The 16,374-nt window shown below is 45.0% G+C and overlaps 4 protein-coding genes across 7 annotated transcripts in view; all 4 read left to right on the forward strand.

The window, feature by feature from the left end:
* Positions 1–2,071, forward strand: part of LOC108154926 (cell wall protein AWA1) — a 69,468-nt gene extending 67,397 nt beyond the window's left edge. For all 3 annotated transcript variants that reach the window (XM_033389101.1, XM_017285386.2, XM_017285387.2), the window contains one exon: positions 785–2,071. In XM_033389101.1, the coding sequence (XP_033244992.1) occupies positions 785–1,312 (528 nt within the window). In that variant the 3' untranslated portion in view covers positions 1,313–2,071. The remainder of the gene's footprint in view (positions 1–784) is intronic.
* Positions 2,072–4,034: 1,963 nt separating this feature from the next.
* Positions 4,035–6,339, forward strand: LOC108155325 (organic cation transporter protein). The gene is made up of 4 exons (XM_017286060.2): positions 4,035–4,597; positions 4,656–4,914; positions 4,977–5,394; positions 5,593–6,339. Exons 1-4 carry the CDS (start codon positions 4,199–4,201, stop codon positions 6,266–6,268), a joined length of 1,752 nt encoding a protein of 583 aa, XP_017141549.2. The 5' UTR covers positions 4,035–4,198; the 3' UTR covers positions 6,269–6,339.
* Positions 6,340–6,428: 89 nt separating this feature from the next.
* Positions 6,429–10,227, forward strand: LOC108155324 (organic cation transporter-like protein). 2 transcript variants are annotated; one of them, XM_017286059.2, is made up of 4 exons: positions 6,429–8,707; positions 8,773–9,031; positions 9,091–9,511; positions 9,570–10,227. In XM_017286059.2, exons 1-4 carry the CDS (start codon positions 8,228–8,230, stop codon positions 10,207–10,209), a joined length of 1,800 nt encoding a protein of 599 aa, XP_017141548.2. In that variant the 5' UTR covers positions 6,429–8,227; the 3' UTR covers positions 10,210–10,227. The 2 variants fall into 2 exon arrangements, with proteins under 2 accessions (XP_017141548.2, XP_033245547.1); XM_033389656.1 differs by lacking the exon at positions 6,429–8,707 and having other exon boundaries at positions 8,886–8,978.
* A 909-nt stretch (positions 10,228–11,136) lies between these two features.
* LOC108155326 (solute carrier family 22 member 6) lies at positions 11,137–16,167 on the forward strand. The gene is made up of 5 exons (XM_017286062.2): positions 11,137–11,586; positions 11,656–11,914; positions 13,200–13,614; positions 13,678–14,184; positions 14,242–16,167. Exons 1-5 carry the CDS (start codon positions 11,257–11,259, stop codon positions 14,399–14,401), a joined length of 1,671 nt encoding a protein of 556 aa, XP_017141551.1. The 5' UTR covers positions 11,137–11,256; the 3' UTR covers positions 14,402–16,167.
* Positions 16,168–16,374: the final 207 nt, after the last annotated feature.

The raw sequence follows: 16,374 nt of genomic DNA on the forward strand, positions 1-16,374 counted from the left end.
ACAAACAAAATAGAAAAAAGTCTGGAGTTTTTGGTAACGGACAGCCCGCCAAGGAGAAGCGCCCTCGCCCAAGTCATCCTCAGCCTCAGGCTCGGGGCCCCAGCTCAGACCTCAGTCCAGAGCCACTCTGTTGTATATCGTTTGTCTGCTTTTGATCTTAGCCAAAGCCAATGACAACGAAGTAGACACTTTGCCGCAATTCGTTATACGCGTAAGTCTCTCTTTTGTTGTAAATCACCTAGTAGGTTAAGCTCCACCACCAACTCCACCATTTCTCCACTCCACACAGCTTTCTGGCATTGCTTTTGATTTCGTTTATTTTGTAGCTTAGTTTGTTGTAGATCTAGACTACCAGACTCTCTAGAGAACCTCACCCTTTCCTCTACAATAGCATACGGGCTGCACACACAAATTTCAAGTAAGCGCCTCTCTAAAGGATCGACGAACAACTTCTATATTGTACATACAAATATTGGTTTGATGACTGATCAGATCTGATTGATGCTCTGTGCTAACTTTACAACTTTTTTGCCCTTGGTTGAGGATTCTAACCGCTTTAACGCCCAAGTTCTTGAAAAACTATACCCCGCTCTATGCTAACCCCGAAAAAAACCAGTTTTGTGTTCCTCTAACGATTTTAATAACTATTTTTTGTGAATGACCTTTTCTTGTTCCTGTTTCCTGTTTCTGTTTTTCCTGCGCTTGCATTCTGTTTTGAACCAAAGATTTGATATTCTATTCTGTTTTTTCTTTGCTCTTTCCCCAAACCTCAATTGATGATCAGAACTTGGCCGAGCCTCTTGACAAGCCAAATTTCCGTTTCAATAACCGCAATTGGCAATGGCAGCTATGGGAAACGAGCAACCAGAACCACAATACCACTACCAACGGCAATGAAATGGTTCTGGATCATCAGCAGAGATACGATATTCACGATGTGTCCGAGGAGACGGCCTACGATTCGTATTACACCCAATACACAACGCCCGACTCGATGGACTGTGGCAGTACCAATCTGCTGGTGACCTTCGACTATGGCTACAGTGATTCGATTGAGGCCAGAGCTGTGGAGCCCCTGGGCGTGGCTGCAGCTAAGGAGGATCGGGGCGAAGGCGCCACCGACCCTGATGGCATCTGGTTTGGTCCCCCACCAAACGATGCCAGGCCCTTCGAGGTACATCATGTGCAGCACAAGATGCTCGATGAGAGCCTGCAGTCCCTGGTTTCCTACGATGTAGATGATTTTGAGGAGGAGCAATCGGAGACAGACCCAGATGAGGAGGTCTTCTATGATAGCATTGAGTGCACTTGAACGATCGGCAGGCCAGGCAGTCCTAGCTATAGCCCCTTATAACCCCTTGGAACTATCATATCTAAACTAGTCTATGTTCGCAATAATATGTTTTACCCTGAAACCCACCCAAACCCCCCACATGTACGGAGAAGGCAGATGATCCTATGTGTATGTAGATGTATGTATGTAACGATCCGATGATGGCAGATTGTGAAATGTGAATTGTGACTGAATTCGATGTAGTGTTTGATTTCCCCCGTTAACCCCCCCTCATTCAGGGCCTTAGTCTATACGCATGATGGTTTCTTCGACTATTTATTATTACGCAACTAAAGTATATATGTTATAGCCCTACTTATGTATCTATGAGTACTAGCTGTATGTATTATTTATATTGTATCAAGTGGTATGTGTGTGCATCTTTGTAAGAGTCTTAAGTTAATTAAAATTACCTAGCACTACTGCTTATTTACTCAAACTACTTTTAAATGACTTGTACTAGGCTCGTGCCGGCTAAGTAGTTTAGTTGTTAATCAAATTTAGTTAACGCATTGCATCTAATGTATGTATGTACAGTTTGATATATATATATATATATATACCCTACCCGTGTACGAACTCTACTTAAGTCAAAAGCAAATGTATCTATCATGTTATCACGAAACTGCGTTTACTACATTTATAAAACCAACAGACAGACAGAGGACAAAACCAACAATTATATGGTTTGATTCATATTAAAGCTACTAATAATATATTCAAAACTCAGCAAATGTAGAGACATGCATATATCCATTTAAACAGCAATTGTAATTGATGAACACGTATATGAAAAAGAAATAAACAAACATAAAAAAAAACTAAAATAAAATCAATAAAAAAACATAATCGAAATGTGTTTTTAATGGTCTTTCAGGTGTAACTAATGTGAACAATGCCATGGTGATGTATATAATCTTTGCAGAGTTTCTTTCATTGTGCTGCATTCTAGGAAAAGATCTTTTCCGAATCACATGATACTCTATGCACGAGATCTCTATACCTGATTCTTTTTACAAGGGGCACAAACATACTCATACTTAGAATTTTCAACATAACTCCTAAGTCTTTTTAAAAAATGGAAAACTAACCTTTGCTGACTTGACGCATTTTCATAGTTTTCACTACACATCTACAGCGCTGATATCTAACAATTTAATGGGCTTAAAACAGATATTTTTTACCTTTCATATGATATTGGATTTGTGGCCTTACCTGGAAGATACTCGTACACCAAGCCAAAGTTTAAGTTTTCTGAAATGGGGATGTATCTTTTGCTTCTCCTAGAACTATAACCGAACATCTATTGCAGTATATATCATATATCGATCCGATTCTAAAAACTTATATATTTATTTATATTTTATTATTTAACGAGGGGGAACGTTGTGAGTTGCTGCGGACACCGCAACTCTACATTTATACCCGATACTTAGTCAGTATGGCTCTCCTCCGGCAGACGCCGCTAATATTAAACGACACGACAAAGAGTGCGTGCGAGAGAGACAGAAAATCAGTCTGAGCGTGACGTCGGGCGCTGCGTAGCCACTGCAAATTGATTTGTTCCTTTTGGCTATACAAATTATCTGATCTGATCCAGATTCAGCAATCTGATAGATATGATCATTATCTATGATTCTGCGTTTTTAGTTTTCTCGTATCCTCAATATTGTGGATGCCCCAGATTTTCGTCCTTTGTGGGTGCGGAAGGGGGTGGGGCGAAATTCTGAGATATACGTTTTATAGTGAGATCTAACAGAAGTGCGGCCACCAAATTTGGTTACTCTAGCGTTAATAGTCTCTGAGATTTGTGGATGCCCCAGATTTTCGTCCTTTGCGGGGGCGGAAGTGGGCGGGGCGAAGTTTTGAAAAATTGTTGTAGCAGTGACATATCACAGAAGTCTGGATCCAAAACATCGTTGCTCTAGATCTTATAGTCTTTGAGCACTAGGCGCTGAAGGGGACGGACAGAGGGTTGGACAGAGGGACGGACGGACGGACGGACGGACAGACAGACAGGGCTCAATCGACTCGGCTATTGATGCTGATCAAGAATATATATACTTTATGGGGTCAGAAACGATTCCTTCTGGACGTTACACACATCCACTTTTACCACAAATCTAATTTACCCCAATACTCATTTTGAGTATCGGGTATAAAAAGTCTGTTGAATTTATGGACATCATTGCTTCAGTCCCTACAAGCTAATGACAACATAAATTAGTTAGTTAAGTTCTATTTCAAACTACTAAAAATAAAAGAGTCTTCGACTGGGAGTCGACTGAGAGTCGACTGTCTTCAAATAATCCTGAAGAATATGGTTAAAAAAAATATCCATCAATTTTAAGCCGTTACACACAACCCAACAATAAAATGTTCAAGCACACAACAGGTCCTAAGGCTACTTAAGTATTTGTGTAAGCGTATCTCAAGAATTGCTTAAAGTCCTGAAAATCAAATTCATTTTGCTTATTAATCAATTATCATTACATCGGCCATACTTTGAGGTTGTTCGTTTATCAAAACTAATTGGCAAAAATTGAAATTAATTGATATTCAAATTTTCTATAGCATTGGCAGCAATTCAAACTCTCTCTATCCGCGCTCTCAGACGTGAGTAAATTAATATTCGAACCATAGAATATGTTTGGAGGGAGTGCACTCTCTCTTAGCAAACCACATATTTTTTAGTACTCGCTGTGGGTCGCAACCAGTAGGTTGTTTGCGCTCCGTGCCAGCAGAATACACACGGAACGGGTTTACAGCTGCTGCGTTCAATAAACTCTCCGAGAGTGTTCGGGGGCTAATAAAACGATTTGCCAGAACCAGCTGTGGGTTAGCTGGTTTAGTTAGCTCAAATAAATGCCAGGCGCCAGGCGCAACACTGAGAGCACCGCTAGAGAGGTGGGCCGCAAAACCGATAAGAACATGGATTTCGAGGAGATTCTGGCCAAGTGCGGCAACAGCAGTCGCTATCAGTTTCTGCTGCTCTCGCTCTACGGTTTCCTCATGGTCGTCATATCGATGCACTATTTCTCCCAGAATGTGATCAGCTTTGTGCCCGACCACTGGTGCTATCACGAGCAGCTGGCCAACCGAAGCTTTGCCGATATCGAGGCCATCTATTCGCAGTTCGAGAGACCCGCCTGCACGCGACTGGCGTCGATCGATCCGGATGGCCGCAATGCCACACTAAGCCCAGAGCGCTGCAATCGATGGATTTACAAATATGACTTCGGATACAAGAGCATGAACACGGAGGTGAGTCGGCGAAGGGTATTGGAAACCTGAAGATTAATGCCTCATCTTTTGCACACAGCTGAACTGGGTGTGCGATGAGGCTTATAAGCCGCGAGTGGGTCAGTCTCTGTTCTTTGTGGGCTCCGTCTGTGGCACTCTCGTGTTCGGTTTGCTTGGCGATCGCATTGGCAGAATCAAGGCTCTGATATTGGCCAACTGGTGCGGCTTCCTGGGCGATTTCTCCACGATATTTGCGGAAAGTTTGACTTCATTTTCCCTGAGTCGCTTTGTGTCTGGTCTGGCGGCCGATGCCAACTCGTATCTCATGTACATACTGAGTAAGTAAATGGCATGGACTCCCACTTATTCTACTTGGCTTACACTTTGTTCCATTAACCAGTTCTCGAATATGTCTCGCCCTCACTGCGAAATGTTGGCCTCAACACCGTGTTGGGCAGCTTCTACTGCCTGGGCCTGATTGGGGCCTCTTGGCTGGCCGTTTGGGTGGGTCACTGGCGCATTTTCCTGGCCTGCTCCTCGCTGCCACTGCTGCTCGTGACGCTCTTCTATTTCCTGGTCCAGGAGAGTGCCCAGTGGCTGGTCACGCGCAACGATATCGATGGAGCCATTACGAGGCTTCAGCGCGTGGCCAAAATCAATCGCCGCGAGGTCAGCGACGATGACTTCAAGGCGTTCCGTGGCTACTGTGAGCGGCACTACCAGAAGGAGGCCCAGGCAGCGAAAAGTCAGACCAAATTGCTCGACATGCTCAAGACGCCGCGCATGCGCAGTACAGCATTCAAACTGCTGATGATTTTGTAAGTATTTATTGGATTAATAAATATATAATTAATATGGATTTAAAGAAGGAAATTGTAAAGGAAAGAAGATTGTGTAGAATGGATGTATAATCCCTTCGACTCTGATGCCTTTATATGTATTTTGAATTTAAGACTAAGAGATTTGTAAGTTCCAAAAAAATTAATTAATATTTTTCTGTTCGTTTCCGCCCCCAGCATAATTATCACGCCCTGCTACAACACCATTGCCCGGAACGTGGAGGGTCTGGGCATCTCGCCCTTCATCATGTTCTCCCTGAACGCCCTGACGTTGCCGCCCTCGGGCTACCTGCAGGGCCTGCTCCAGGATCGCATCGGTCGCAAGGCCACTGCAGTCAGTTGGATGGCAATTACGGGGCTGTTTGCCGCTGGTGCGGGTCTCGTCATATCGCTGGGCAGAAATCAGAATGTGCTACTGCTGGTGGGTCTGACGCTGGCCGCCCGCTTCGGGGTGTCCATTGCCGATGGAGCCAGCTCGCAGTTCTCCACGGAGCTCATTCCCACCTGCGTGCGTGGTCGGGGGGTGGCTGTGGTTCATGTGGCCGGCTTCGCCGCCTCCTTCCTCTCGCCCTACATCCTGCACCTGGGCACGTACTTCAGGCCGGCTCCTTCGATCATACTGGGTCTGCTCTTCCTGGCGGGGGCCTACGTCTGCCTTTTGCTCCCCGAGACGCGTAATCGGAAGCTGCCCATGTCCCTGGCGGAGGGCGAGGAATTCGGCAAAGGAGAACGCATGTTCGACTTTCTCCGTAACCTGAGAAAAGGAGAGAGCCAGGAGGTGGAAACAGGGGTCGAGATGGCTGCCAAGGCCAAGGAAGAGGACACTCTCATGACGAAAACTGCTCAACAATAGGGAAATGTTTGTGATTCAGTATTACGGAATTATCTGTGTATAAATTTCACTGCCATAAGCCACAAAAACAATTGATATTTGGGTATTTTGATACTTATTTGGGGACGATAAGATGTGTGCGATAATGATTCATTAGCCCCAAAGGGATTTATGGAGATTTATGTGGGTTATTTATGACAAAACAACAGCAAATTTGTACCACTCAAACATTGGAATGTATGGTTCCATGTAATTGGTGCCATTTGTTCAGATTTGAATACCTAAAGTTCAACAGTTTTTCGGATTACAAAAATATTATGATTATCTTATTTGGACGTTAATGTGCAATTAATGCGGCACCAAGCCGAAGCCTGTTACGTGAGGATCCCAGGCAGGAACGCAAACCAGCCGAGGGGCGCTGCCGCATGAGGCGAACCGATCGCGTACTTTCAGGAAAGATCATCTATCTTGGACTAATATTCGAGGAAAACTAGAACTAAACTGAGTAAAAGAACTAAGCATGACTAATTACAAGAAGGGTTTGTGAGTATTAGTAATTTAAGAAGAGGAAGGTTATTATTAGTAGATATAATATGGTAGAGGGAACTATAATCCGAATAATTCGATCTACAAAGCGGAAGGGTAGGTGTACAGATGTTTCTGGTGGATCTAATAGAAACCATCAGGTTTAAGCGGCTCAACAAGTCAGGCCTATCAACGACAACCTTGATCAAGTTGTCCAAAAAAATCATACCATGTATTGTTCTACGATAAAGTAAGGAAGGAAGGTTTACTAAGAGTAATCTGCCATATTTGAGTAAGATTGCATTCCCTCACTTGCATATAAAACGAGGGGGACCGCTTACACCCGATACTCAGTTAGTATGGCTTAGTGTTGTGTTGCTTATGAGTGAGTAAACAAAAAGGGTTGTTCACTTAAGTGAAGCCCTTCCAAACCGTCCCTTTTTTGCTCACTTGTTTATTTTTGCTCACTTGCTCTTTTTGGTTCACTGGTCCATTTTTGTTCACTTGTTCTCTACTCACATTTTGCGAAATTTTGCTCCTCAAACGGCGTTCTGGCAGTTGTTCACATCACACTTTTTGTATTACCGGCAAAGCTTTTCATTTTGAGAAAGTTGGACGCCAAGAAGCCAAGTACAAGTATTGCAAATCTGTTTTGAGTTGCCAATTTCTGAGTTGCAAGTCTGTGGTGCTTAGGGATGTGAGTTGACTCACTTACTAAAAAAGAACAAGAGAACATGTTCACCAAAATGAGCAATGAACACTAGTATGGCTCCTCCGCCAGAGCACACATTGCACGACAAAGAGTGTGTGTGAGAGAGAGGCAGAAAATGAGTAAGCAGTGAAATTTCTTTTGTTCCGTCTGGCTATAATAATGATCCAAACTGATTCAGATTTTGCAGTCTGGAAGATACGTTCATTCTCTATGAATGTGCGTTTTTGGTTTTCTCTGGGCGGAACACACATCCATTTTCCGCACAAATCTAATATAACCCTATACTCTTTGTGAGTATTGGGTATAAAAATCATATCTGTACCTACCTAGTTTATTCGAATGAATGAAAACCATTGAGAACACGTATAATAAATTAGCATAAATTATAATCAGCTTACTTTTTCATGAATTTACTAAAAAAAACACCAACAAAATTTGTATATTTATGCAACAATCATACTAAGTAATAACCAAGTTATAAATTTTGAATAGTAAATTGTAGATTATCAAGACCAATAATTAAATCAATACGTATAGCTTGTGATCGAATCGGCGGGCATTTCATTCTAAGGGGCCTGAAGCGAACTACTTATCAGCTGGGTAGAGACGAAAGAGTCGATTCCATTCCACTATTCAACTCCAATATCAGTCTCACGGGGCCGCTTTCACAACACAGCCAGCGCGCTCTTAACTATTCAGCCAAGGCGGAATCGGATCGGATCGGAGTAGAGTAGAGTGGCAGTATGCGCGTGGCAGCCACAGAGAGCGGACAAGCGACGCACCCCACTGAGCGCTCTCCCCAGACCCCAACCCCCCAGTCCCAACAGCACGCGCCACGCCTCGCCACGCCGCACCACACCACACCACTCCACAGCTTAAGCGACTCCGAGATGGATTTTGAGAAGATACTGGGCAAGTGTGGCGACTGTCATCGCTACCAGTACATGCTGATGGCGCTCTACGGCTTCCTAATGTTCGTCGTCTCCAGGCACTACTTCGCCCAGAATGTGATCAGCTTTGTGCCCGACCACTGGTGCCACCACCCAGATCTGGAGCATCGCAGCTTTGAGGAGATCGCGGCCATCTATTCGCAGTTCGAGAATCCCTCCTGCACGCGACTGGCATCCATCGATCCGGACGGAGGCAATGCCACGGCGAGCAGCGAGCCCTGCGATCGGTGGATCTACAACTACGATTTCGGGTTCAGGAGCATGAATGCCGAAGTATGACAAACGCAGCGACCTCCAGAGATCGTTGAGTGTGATTTAGTGGCGTTTTCTCTTTGCAGCTCAATTGGGTCTGTGATGCCGCCTACAAGGCGCGTGTGGGTCAATCCCTGTTCTTTGTGGGATCCATGTGCGGAACTCTGATCTTCGGGCTGCTTGGCGACACCATCGGACGCATCAAGGCGATGATCTTGGCCAACTGGTGCGGCTTTCTGGGCGACTCAGCCACCATCTTTGCGCAGAGCTTGGTGACATTCTCAGTGAGTCGGTTCGTGTCTGGGCTAGCGGCCGAAGCCAATGCCTACCTGATGTATATTCTGGGTACGTTATCTTAACTAGGCTCTAAAACTTATCTAGTCTTACCTCTCTCCCCAAAACAGCGCTCGAGTACGTGTCGCCCTCGCTGCGCAATGTTGGCCTGAACCTAATCTTGTCCGTCTTCTACTCTCTGGGCATGATTAGTGCCTCTTGGCAGGCCGTCTGGGTGGGCGAGTGGCGCACGTTTATGGCCTGGTCCGCCGTGCCCCTGCTACTGGTAACCCTCTTCTACTTCCTGGTCCAGGAGAGTGCCCAGTGGCTGGTCACCCGCCACGACATCGACGGAGCCGTGCTGCGGCTGAGGCGGGTGGCACACTTCAATCGGCGCGTGGTCAGCGAGGAGGACTTTGAGCAGTTCCGCGTCCACTGCAAGGGCCAGGAATCGACCAGCAGCCATCACTCCATGCAGAGGCAGTCCAAGCTGATGGATGCCCTAAAGACGCCTCGACTGCGCCTCAGGATGATCAACGTATTGCTGGTGTTGTAAGTGCCGAAAAGGATATCCTTGAAACATCTCTAAACACCTGTTTTTCCCTTGCAGCACCATTATCACCCTCTGCTACAACACCGTGTCCCGTAATGTGGAGGGTCTCGGCCTCTCGCCCTTCATCATGTTCACTTTGTTCGCCCTGACGCTGCCACCCTCGGGGCTGTTCCAGGCCCAGGCCCAAAAGAGTATGGGTCGCAAGTTTACGGCGGTGAGCAGCATGGTTGCCACTGGTCTAATGACAGCCGCCTGCGGCATACTCCTGACCTTCTGGAAGCAGCCCAGCCCGGTCCTGCTGGTGGCCCTCATTCTGACCTCGCGGTTCGGAATCTCCGTCTGTACCGGGGCCACCATGCAGATCTCCGCGGAGCTTGTGCCCACCTGTGTGCGTTCCGGTATCCTGGCGGTGGCCCATGTCAGCGGAGCGGCCTTCTCCTTCGTCTCGCCATTCATCCTGCATCTGGACACGTATTTTCGGGCTGCCTCCTCGATTATCATCTGTCTGCTGCTCTTTGCCAGCGCCTGGATCTGCCTGCTCATGCCGGAGACCCGCAACAAGAAGCTGCCCATGTCCCTGGCCGAGGGCGAGCAGTTCGGCAAGGGCGAGCGCATGTTCGACTTCCTGCGGCGCCCCAAAAAGGAAGACGAGGCCGATCTCAGTGCCGAGACCCATCAGAAACTTGTGCCCGAATAAACGTTGTCTCCTGTGATAGTCAAGTGTAATTTATTCAGAAGGAACGGACGGATCTATCGTAGTTTTGATGGAAAATCTTCAAGAGATATCATGTTTATTATCCTTCAAGAACCTATACCTAAAGTGTGATAACTATCTATACGAAAATATAGATAAAAGCTCAGACAAGCCACATAAACCTCTAAAAATACTAGCATTCATTTGATGCAAGATAACAACATAAAGATGACAATACGACATGGCCAAATCATATAACAATAGAGGAACGAGGATTTAGCAAAGCTTAACCGAGAGTAGTGGGAGGAAAGTACTTAAACTTTAGTATGCAATTGGTCTCGAAAGAATTCCGAAGTCTCTCGAAGAGTAGTGGGAGGAAGGTCTCGAAAGAAGTCCCATATCTAGTACCGCCTGCAGCCAGAAGAAGGGTCTTCAAAGTGTGTGTTTACTATACAGATCTTATAAAAATCACAAGCAATTTGTTCATCCATAGGTGTCACTGTGTCACAGATGAGATTTTCTTGCTTCTTGCTTTGATTGTAGGCATTAGACTTGACCTTAGGCACTTGTACACACACATGGACACATGTAATTGAGGCTAAATTGCCAGTCAGATCATGGGAACTGACTTTATTGCTAGTCCATTGAACTGAGAATCCGTTTACAATGTATTTGATTAAAACTTCAGAGGTCAACTGTTATCTATTCCAACAGAGAGAGAGAGAGGACTTCTCGTAAGACGCCGGCGTTTGTTTAGATTGGAATAAATGAGTGAATTCACTTAAATAATAAAAACATTTGCTTTTGAGCACAACCGCCATATATTGTGCTCGTACGATAAGCCCTCCAGCCAGCCAGCCCGCCCCCAGACTATCCCAATCTTATCAGAGCTGGAGCTAGACCGAGACCCAACGTGCGAATCCGGCCACTTTGCGCACTCTTTAGCGGCGTTTCGGCTCAGTCGTTTCTCGTTTCGTGTCGTTTCGCATCGGTTTAGATCAGCTGAGGCTTAGTCTTAATAGAATCTCAGCAGGAGAACGACTTGTCATCATGGACTTTGACAAGATCTTGGAGAAGTGCGGAAATGCGGGTCGCTATCAGTACCTCATGATACTGCTGCTCGGGTATATCGCCTTCACCACGACCGTCCACTACTACTCACAGAACATCATCGGGTTTGTGCCCCAGCATTGGTGCTACCACGATCAGCTGGCGGACCTCAGCTTCGAGGAGATCGCAGCCATCTATGCGCCCTTTGGCAAAGACGCCTCCTGCACCCGCCTGGAGAAGATCGAGGGCAACAATCTGACGGTCAGTTCGGAGGCCTGCCAGCGCTGGATCTACAACTACGACTATGGATTCAGGAGCATGAATGCCGAGGTGAGGCCCCCCGGCTAGTGAGCTTCCCCAGGGAACCCCAAAGATCTAATGCCATTCTTTGCCGATCAGCTCAACTGGGTCTGCGATGACGCCTACAAGGCACGCATCGGCCAGTCGCTGTTCTTCCTGGGCTCCCTGATGGGCACCTTCACCTTTGGCATGCTGGGCGACAGGATTGGGCGAGTGCGAGCCGTGATCCTGGCCAACCAGTGCGGTTTCGTGGGCGACTTCCTTACCACCTACGCGACGAATCTGGTGCAGTTTGCCAGCTTTCGCTGCATTTCGGGTCTGGCCGCCACAGCCAATTATTATCTGATGTTTATTCTGGGTAAGCACTGCGATATCTTGAGCACGCCATAGCGTACTCTCCAATGTTTTTTCTACTATATGTACATATATACTCATATGTAAGTGTACACATGTATAAAGTTCAGATTGAACAACAGAGTGATATCTAGACGCCTAGATGAAAGCTCTCCGCTCGGTTCAAGTGTACCCAATATAGTACGTGTATATGTACATATATCCAAAGAAGCATATAGCATATCCATCATAGATAGAAAGAAGATATACATAGTACGGTTGCCCCAAGAGGATGGGTACTTATAAACCTACTCCTCTTCCTCCTCCTCATTCAGAGCGAACAGAATTGGTAATAGTTTGGCCATGCCTATAGACGTTAACATTTATAAGGAAAATTATAGATTTTTATTTGAGTTCGGATTCGACTTCTGTACCTGCAATAGTCAGTTCTTAGAAGTTCTTTCTAGGTCGAAAATTAGCTGCCTAATTGTTTTCCAAAGCCGCAGTTAAAGGTTACGACTCGTATATACCTACACCATTTTCCTTATAATACTCGTAATCAGATTCTATAATTATTTTCGAATTTCAGTACTTACTCTTGAATTTATTTGATAAAGAAAAACGATTGAAATGTGATGTTTCTATGTCCGTCTATAAGTATCTGAAAGTGAATGAAACTTTTCTCTAATTTCACCAATCCGTACGTTTTATAGATACTATATTGTTAGGTACCTAATAGCAGATACCATTCCTCAATCTAAGAGGCCCAGAGATCTATAGAAAGATGGATAAAGGGACCCGGATATGGTGTGATATGATAGATCACCAATCCGAAAGATTTATAGCTACTATATTGGTCTCGATAGATACTATATTGTCAGTTTCTTAATAACAGATACCATTCCTCAATCTAAGGGGCTGAGATATTGGAAAACGAAAGTATAGAAAGATAGATAAAGGGATCCAGATATGGTATGATATGATAGATCACCAATTCCAAAGTTGTATATTGTTAGTTTCTTAATAACAGATACCATTCCTCAATCTAGGAGTCTAAGAGACTGGCAGGCAAAAGTATAGATAGGTGAATACAGTGACCCAGATATGGTTAAGGATTCCCTGTAAAGTTATCTTGTGACATATGACACCACAGTTCTATAAAACTATGGCGATTACTTTAGGCAAATGCTAACTTGTTCTCCGAGTGTTAAGAAAGACCTACCGGTTTGTGTGTGTTTTTTAAGTTCAAGTTCCTCTAGAAACTAGTTATTATTTATAGTCAAACTCAATCCTAATTTGTATCTCTATAGTTCTGGAATACTTGGCCCCCAAGCTAAGAAATTTGGCTATTAGCGGAACCCTGGGTATTTGCTTCTGCTTGGGGGCCCTGGTGGCACCCTGGCTATCGGTGCTGGCCGGCAACTGGCGCATCTACTTGACCTGCTCGGCCCTGCTGCAGCTGGTGGTGGCCCTGTTCTACTTTGTGGTGCAGGAGAGCGCCCAGTGGCTGATCACGCGGACCAACGTGGAGGGCGCCATTGCCCGGCTGAAGCACATTGCCCACTTCAATGGCCGCCAAGTGGCGGCTGCGGACTTCGAGGCATTCCGCAGAAACTGCATAGCCAAGAGGAAGCTATCGAATCAGCCGGAACAGACGGCTGGGATCATTGACCTGATGCGAACACCGAATCTGCGCAAGATCTCCTTGCTGGTGGTACTGATTTTGTGAGTCTGTCAGTCCCTCCAATAGAATCTGTCTCATATCTTGGTAAATCTCTCTCCCTGCAGCATGCTGACTTCCTTGAGCTTCAATACCATTTCGCGGAATGTCGAGGGCTTGGGTATGTCGCCCTTTGTGGTCTTCTCGCTGTTTGCTTTGGTCGTCCCGCCATCGGGCTTCATCCAGGGTCTGCTGCAGAGCCGAGTGGGTCGCAAGGCCACCGCCTTCCTGGCCATGCTCTGCACGGGGCTGCTGTCCTGCGCCCTGGGCGTGGCCCTGTCCACGGAGGGAGCCCAGAGCAGTGTGACGCTGCTGCTGTCCTTTGCCCTGCCCATGCGGCTGGGCATCTCCTTGTGCTACACAGTCACCTCCCAGTACGCCTCCGAGCTGCTGCCCACCTGTGTCCGATCGCGGGGCATTGCCGCAGTGCATCTGGCGGCGGCGGGTGCCTCCTTTCTGTCGCCCTATCTCATACATTTGGGCACAAAACTGGCAGCGGCCACGTCCCTGATCCTGGCCCTGCTACTGCTGACTGCCTCCTTCTGCACCCTCATGCTGCCGGAGACCAACAACAGGTGAGGGGGACACTCATATAGATTTTGTGAGATACTATATAGTTTTTGAACTTCCAGACAACTTCCCATCACCTTGGCCGATGGCGAGGCCTTTGGCAAGGGCGAGTCCATGCTCTCCTTTGATTGCTGGCGGCCCCACGATGACGACGTGGCCAAGCAGCCCGCCGAAGAGCTGAAGCTCCACCGGATCAACGGCCAAACGGAGGCAGAAGTCTAGTCCACCCATAGGTATTAGAAATAAGACACAAAACGATTGTCAGTAGATGTGAATTTTGCTTTATTTGATTGATTCATTGCGGTTCACAATTTCTAACACAATTTTTACTTGGAGCGAGAGTCCGTATGGGGCGTATTGAGCCAATTTCTTGAGCTCGTTATTATTATTAATTTTCGGGGAATCGTGTATCGTGTGGGTATTTTTTGTTGTTGTTGTCGCATGTTTTAAGTACTTACTTGTAAGTAAAAGGTTCATAAGTATCTTGTATCTTGTAAATGGTTATGTAAACTCTTGTAATTATGCAACGCTTAAATGCCATAAACATAACGGCTTTGTGTCTGTCTGTCTGTGTTCTTAGGGCCATAGAAAGTCTTACCAATTGCCTGGAAAATCAGCAAACCGATAGGTATTCTCTGTGCACAGAAATATCTGCTTAAATCTAAGACAGTCGCTCGATATTAAGATTGGTTTTAGATTGGATTAGTATAGCTTTCCAATTGCTTCGAAAGACATCAATCAGTTTGAGGTAGAACTCAGGAAATCTATAGTATATATAATCGTAGTATTGGTTAAATTATAGACTATTGCATTGTAAAAAGATTGTTCTTAGGGCAGTACTTAGGATAGATCAGGTTGAGCTGTTAAACAGAACATAGATATAGTACGGGTTGGCTACTTAATAGGAAGGAAACCGTTCCAACGTTCATCAGTATCTATGTGTGTGTGTGTGTCTGTGTGTGTGTACTCGCTAAAAAAAGTTCTCTACTTTAACGCAACATGTATATTTTTTGGGGGCGTGGCTCATCGGCCAATACGGGAGGAGTGGGGGGGGTCTATATGCACAATCGATATACTCATATTTGATAATCTTTTTTCTGATTTTCTGAGCAATTCCGGCGATTGCTAACAAATACAATGGGTACATAAATATTTTTTGCTTGATATTTGTATCTTTATCTTTTGTAACTACACTTTTTTTGTGAACATGCCCGGGCATCACCAAGCGGATGCCCCAGGCAGTGTCAAAAACGCCATCAGAAATGTCCTAATAGCTATCGTTTTATCTTAAGAACATTTTGTTTTTTGTTTTCTGTTTTTTATCTGCAATTTCTTAAGACTATGGGGAATGCGATGGTGGTAATCGCATACGCATTGCTTGTATAAGTAATGTATCTCAGTAGATGTGTATATGTATATGTATATAGTGGCGGATAGGTCTGAAGACTGCATTCCATATGTATATCGTATATGCCTGATCAACACTAGGGTTCACAATAGTTCAGTTGAATCTGGAAATGCACATCCCATCCAATACGTTACACAGTAAAAAGGTAAAAAGATTCTTTCTCGCGATGCCACGACCCGAGAGTGTGTCCGCGGAGTGTCCAGAGACGAGAGTGTATTCTACGAGTATATGTATATGTCTATGTATATGTATATGTTTCTGTATCTGTATAGCACCATCTCAGAGAGTAAGTGGGTAAGTAAAGGTCGAGTACTAGTATCCATTGTTAAAACACAATTTCATATCCATTCCTCATATTCCATTCCTAGGATAGCAGCTCGTTTAGGTGGTAAGAAGTAAGTAATATAGTTTATAGTATATAGATATAGTAGAAAAATATACTCGTACATTTAGTAAACATTGAAACATTTTGGAGACGAGAGAATAAACTATATATCTACATTTTTGTGTGTGTGTGTGTGTGTGGGTGTGTGGGTGTGATTGGGATCTCAACAAATTTATGGCTAGATTAGAGAACCAATCAACAACAGCAAATGCTTCAACCTTAGATAATACATTAACTAATTGTAGGTAGAACTATATAGTACTATATATCTGTATATGTATATAGTTAATTATGTTTCTTACTTGCGCTTTGTATGCTTCTAAATACCATTTACTTTTTGCAATATTTGCTGCTTATTGTTTGACATATATCATATATGCTTGATTTTAGAGAAAGTATCCT

This window comes from Drosophila miranda, chromosome 2, assembly GCF_003369915.1.
Source record: "Drosophila miranda strain MSH22 chromosome 2, D.miranda_PacBio2.1, whole genome shotgun sequence".
Classification (NCBI taxonomy): domain Eukaryota; kingdom Metazoa; phylum Arthropoda; class Insecta; order Diptera; family Drosophilidae; genus Drosophila; species Drosophila miranda.